General features: G+C 57.3%; 1 protein-coding gene across 1 annotated transcript; it reads left to right on the top strand.

The window, feature by feature from the left end:
* Positions 1-1,112: 1,112 nt before the first annotated feature.
* On the top strand, positions 1,113-5,367 carry DPEP3 (dipeptidase 3; the record flags this gene model as incomplete). Its single annotated transcript, XM_082677663.1, has 10 exons — positions 1,113-1,366; positions 1,638-1,764; positions 2,241-2,370; positions 2,460-2,601; positions 2,848-2,914; positions 3,031-3,207; positions 3,723-3,807; positions 4,341-4,416; positions 4,894-5,029; positions 5,131-5,367. The coding sequence occupies exons 1-10, from the start codon at positions 1,128-1,130 to the stop codon at positions 5,365-5,367; spliced, it is 1,416 nt and encodes a 471-aa protein (XP_082533789.1). The 5' UTR covers positions 1,113-1,127.
* Positions 5,368-5,716: the final 349 nt, after the last annotated feature.

Here is a 5,716-nt window from a genome sequence, read left to right as displayed (position 1 = left end):
TTCAAGGCTCAGCTACTGTTCTGGTGCCTTCATGAACCTCTTACCACCATGGCCAGCCTTCACCAGCACTGCCTCCGACTTCCCTCAGCCAGGATGACCATATACAAAAAAAAATGAGACAGAGGCCTCCCTGGTGGCGCAGTGGTTGAGAGTCTGCCTGCCAGTGCAGGGGACACGGGTTCGTGCCCCGGTCCGGGAAGATCCCACATGCCGCGGAGCGGCTGGGCCCGTGAGCCTTGGCCGCTGAGCCTGCGCGTCCGGAGCCTGTGCTCTGCAAAGGGAGAGGCCGCAGCGGTGAGAGGCCCGCGTACCGCAAAAAAAAAAAAAAAAGAGACATAAATTGACCAGGGAGTAGGTAACCTCCTTCCCAAGATGGCGACCATTAACTAATGTTTAGTATGTATATTCCTCTAGGGTGTTTTGTGTGTGTGTGTGTGTGTGTGTGTGTGTGTGTGTGTGTAACAACACATGCACAGAAGTAAATTTTAACACGAGATACTAAAACAAAATGGTCTCCCATAAGTATTATTCTTATATTTCACTTTTATTAAAAATATATAGGGAATCACTTTTCTGTCCGTCAAAACATACAGATCGAATTCACTCTTCTGAATTCTAATTCTTCCTAGAATTTCATGGAATATTTAACCCGTTGGAGGGCGGGAATATCCCTGCAAATAAAACCCCACATGGACCTGCGACCTGCCTGGCTAGAGGTGAAATTAGGAAGATTCCTGGACCCCTCCCAGTTCCCCCACGGGCCTCCTCCCCGAGTCAGTAGGTACACACAGCTCGGGAGGGGTGGCTGGACGTCCGGGAGCAGGGTCGGAGGGAGCCCGCGATGCATCGCTAGCGGGCGCTCGCAACAGAAGCCAGCCTGGCCCATTAGTGCGCCGTTCTGGTCGGGGCGGAAGATCCTATCGCCCCCTGGCGACCACGCTGTGAGGCGGCATTGTGGGTCCCCGCCCGTCTGTCGAGCGTCCTGACTCCAGCCGCGCGTCACACGAGGCCGCGCCGCTGGGTCACCTACATCGACGGTTGGGACCCCAACGTCGCCCTCTGACTCTCGCTCGCCCCTCTCAGGCTCTCGAGACCCGCCTCTGCCCGCCTGCTCGGCCCTGTGCAGCATGCTGCCCGTAGGCCTCGAGGCTCCCCGCGCACTCACCCGGCGGCCTCTTCTGCGTCTGCTGCTCCTGCTGTGGCTGCTGCTGTGGCCGGTAACCCGCGCTCAGACCACGCAGGGAACCCCCAGCGCCTCGACCAGGCCGGACACCTCCAGCGCCCCAACAGCGCCGGGCTTCCCGAGAGCCTCGAGTCTGCATGAGCACGCGCGGGCCCTGATGCGGGACTTCCGGCTCGTGGATGGGTGCGTCGGTGCTGCGTGCCAGCTGGTGGGGGCTGAACCCGCCCCTGGGCGGGAGAGGAAGGGCTAGTAGGAGGCTCCCTCACACCACCCCTTTCTCCTCCATCACCCCTGGCGCCTTCGTCCCCATTACCCCGTTGCCAGTGGAACGCCCTACCTAAGAACTCCTCCTCAGGACTACTGTCTGTGTGAGGGAGGAGGTGGGCTGGGACAGAACAGGCCCAGGACCTGGAGGCCACGCCCCCTACTCTTACTTTGTCTTGACCCCCCCCAGCAAGAACCACCTGCCCCTGTTCCTGAAACAGCATTTCCGGAACGAGCTACAGGAGGGCAACCTGCGCAATTTCAGCCTTGGCCAAACCAGCCTGGACAAGCTCAGGGATGGCCTCGTGGGTGCCCAGGTACCAGAGGGACACACTTAACGGCTGCTGGGGAACGTGGGGGCTACAGGAACCTGGGTAGACAGGCCTCTGACTATCAGAGGACACGCAGTCTGCCATCATGGGGCTGCTGGAGAGTGCAGGGGTGTTGGAGGTCAAAGCAGGCCAGAGGCATGGGTGCCCAGGTTCTATGGAAACTCAAAGAAAGTGATCAGAAAATCCCTGGCGAGCGTGGGGGCTCTGAAACCACAAAGGATATGGTGGATTGCCTTTGGGGCATTCACATAGCACACGGACAAACGGCGGGTGAGGACGGGTGCTGCCGGTTTGGCTGCTGGCAGCAAGCTGAATAGTCCTCAAGGTACCACGGGGTCATGCAGTGCCGCACTCAGGGCCACTGACCCAGATGAGTACCTTGGGGGCCGAGGAGGAGTAGCAGGCCAAGGGCACTTGGAGTCCACCCTGATCTCATTCTGGACCCCTGGGCCAACCCCCAGTTCTGGTCAGCCTACGCACCATGCCACACCCAGGACCAGGATGCTGTGCGCCTCACGCTGGAGCAGATTGACCTCATTCGTCGCGTGTGTGCCTCCTACTCTGAACTGGAGCTTGTGACCTCAGCCAGAGGTGGGCTGGGGAATGGGAGGATAGTCAGGGCCTCACTCTGGTGGTTCTGGCCCTGGGCTCTGACCGCTTGATTCTCTGCCCTCTTCTAGGACTGAACAGCACTCAAAAGCTGGCTTGCCTTATTGGTGTGGAGGGTGGTCACTCACTAGACAGCAGCCTCTCTGTGCTGCGCAGTTTCTATCTGCTGGGAGTACGCTACCTGACACTCACCTTCACCTGCAACACGCCCTGGTGAGCAGTGCCTGGCCAGGGTGGAACGGTAGACACACGATGGGGAAACTGCCAGAGAGGTGAGGACAGAGTGGTCCACAGAGGGAGGCTGTGGGGTCTCAGCAGGTCCCTCACACTCCCAGAAAGCAGCTGGTCCAGATCCTCACCCTGTTCTGAGGTGGGATGGATGGACAGAGAGCCTGGAAGTCCAGGCTCTGTTGGCCAAGGTAGGGCCTGCTAGATTGCCTTCCTCTGGCTGTCCTTCAGGGCAGAGAGTTCCACCAAGTTTCAACACTTCTACACCAACATCAGTGGGTTGACAAGCTTTGGAGAGGTAAGGACGCCTTTTCCATATCCTACCCCACACGTTCCCTACAGATATGTGCATACACGTGCGTCCCTCCCGACCCACCCCCCTGCAAAAAAAAAAAAACCCACCTGTCCCTGCAGAAGGTGATAGGGGAAATGAACCGCCTGGGCATGATGGTGGACTTGTCCTACGGGTCAGACACATTGGCGCGGCAAGCCCTGAAGGTGTCAAGGGCCCCTGTAATCTTCTCCCACTCAGCTGCCAAGGCTGTGTGCAACAATATGCTGAATGTTCCCGATGACATCCTGCAACTTCTGGTGAGCAGCCACCCCAGCCCTCAAACCTGGGACTAGGCATGCTTCATCCAAAGATCCTTTTTTTAAAAAATATTTATTTATTTATTCACTTATTTGGTTGCTCTGGGTCTTTGTTGAGGCAGGCGGGTTCCTTAGTTGCAGCATGAGAACTCTTAGTTGCAGCATGCATGTGGGATCTAGTTCCCTGACCAGGGATCGAACCTGGGCCCCCTGCATTGGGAGTGAGGAGTCTTAACCACTGCGCCACTAGGGAAGTCCCTATCCAAAGACCCTTGACCCTGAACAAAGCTACCAGCCCAGGCCTCACTCACCCTTGGACCCAAGGCTGGTTAACCCTCCCCAATCTCTGAAACTCAAGGCCAAATCTGTTCCACCCAGGGGCCAAGAGAAGTGAAGCCTTACCCAACCCCTCAGGCAAGGAGTGAGCACTTACCCTATCAGGGCCCCCAGGGCATAGGTGGCAGACCATCAAGCCGGAAGTGCCAAGCTGAGTGTCCACTTGTTTATCCATGTAGAAGAAAAATGGTGGCATTGTGATGGTGTCGCTGTCCACGGGGGTGCTGCCGTGTAACCTGTTTGCTAACGTGTCCACTGTGGCAGGTGAGCCCCGCTTCGACTCCTTGTGCAGTTGTAGCTTGGCCTGTGGCCGCTAGGGCCCTCAGGACAGCTCTAGGCGTCTGGCGTACCTGCTGGGCCCTGGGCAGGCCTCCCAACAGCTCAGGGGAGCAGACACAGCTCTTCACTGCCCTGAACCCAGATCTAGGGATACAACCAGTGCTGTTGGGTTTTGGGGAGGCAATTGCCTCTGCCTCTGAGTCTCACGTTTGCTCCCACATCTCTGGAAAGGACAGGCAGAGCCCCGCAACCAGGCTCTCAAGGAACCCAGAGGCATGGTGGCTCCTGGGCAGGAAAAGATCCAAAGGGGTTGGTGGCCCTGAGGTTCACTCTGGGTCCAGTGTCTAGCCTATAACCACTTCAGAACTCACAATGGGCTGGGAGCTCTGTGGAGTCAGCTGTTATGTCCTGGAGTGCTGTGGGCAGGGGAATTGGCCACGCTGAGTTCCCCCAGACCAGGGCTGGTCCCAGGATCTAACTCTAGCCTCATGCTGCCCACCACAACCCTCACCCCCTAGATCACTTTGACCACATCAGAGCCGTCACTGGATCTGAGTTCATCGGGATTAGCGGAAACTATGATGGGTCTGGCCGGTGAGTGTTTCCCCTGGGGTTTGTCTTGGGTCGGGGTTCAGTGGGGAGTCCTTTAGTCTCAGTTCCTTATCCCATGGTCCTCCCATCCTTCAGGCTTCCACCACAGACTCTGGTCTTCCAGCCCACCTGACATCTTCCCACTCCCAGGACCTGTTTCCTGGACTTGCCCTGTCCTTCCTGTGGCCCAGTGGACCCATTCCCACTCCAAGCCATCACAGTTGTTAAGTACCCACCCCCTCACAGGAGACCCCATCTGCCCAGCACATGCTCCACTCCCAGCCCAGTAGATGTGCTGTGGACTGAGCATCTGCTCGGCAGGTAAATGCTGCAGAAGCCCAGTCTTCAAGGAGCTTCCAAAGTTCCATTCAGTATCCTGAAGAACACGGACCTTCATTTCCCGCATGTAGCTGGGGCTGGTGTGACAGTGGGCCCTAGGCCAGGATCGGGTCCACAGTTAGCCAGCTGGTGGCCACACAGGTTCCCACAGGGGCTGGAGGACGTGTCCACATACCCGGTACTGATAGAGGAGTTGCTGAGGCGTGGCTGGAGGGAGGAAGAGCTGCAGGGTGTCCTTCGTGGAAACCTGCTGCGGGTCTTCAGACACGTGGAACAGGTATGCTGGGCTGGGCAAAAAGATGGTTCAGTGTTTCAGCAGGTGGCGGGCATGGGGGGGTGGTGCTGGGGAAGCCACTGACTGCTGACTTTCATCCCCAGGTGAGAGAGGAAAACAGTGGCCAGAACCCTGCGGAGGATGAATTTCCAAACAGGCAGGTGGGCAGGTCGTGCCACTCCCACCTGACTCAGCCTCAGAATGAACACCTGGCCACACACCGGGTGGGAAACAAGTGGCCAACCAATCAGGCCCTCCAGAGGCCCTCAAAAGCCTCCCCACACCTCGTCCTGGGGCTCATGGCTGCTGCCACCTTCTCAATCCTCATCCTATGGCTCTAGTGACCTGGCCAGTCCTCCAGAGGTCACTGTGTCAAAGTCTCACAAAGTTCCCCTCCTAGTGGTCCAGGCACAAACATAGGTATGCTGAGAATAAATATTTTGGGTACAGAGCCAGGTGTGAACGTCCTTCCTTCTTCACAGGCAGGGGGGTTGGGTCTGGTGGGCTCTTGGTTGGTGAGCCGTCTTATGTTCTAGCCCCAGCTGCTCAAGATGGGTGGTTCCCATTAGCCTCCAGCTTTGTCTTTCTCAGGAAAGGCAGAGGCATCTTACCTTATTATTCTAAAAGCCTGAGCCCACAGAAGAGCACTAAGGAATCAAGAGCAGAGTTGATCCCATCATGGAGTGTGAC

Source organism: Grampus griseus, assembly GCF_964374135.1.
Source record: "Grampus griseus genome assembly, chromosome: 19".
Lineage (NCBI taxonomy): Eukaryota > Metazoa > Chordata > Mammalia > Artiodactyla > Delphinidae > Grampus > Grampus griseus.
Note: the sequence above shows the minus strand (reverse complement) of the source record. Positions and strands in the feature narration are given on the sequence as shown.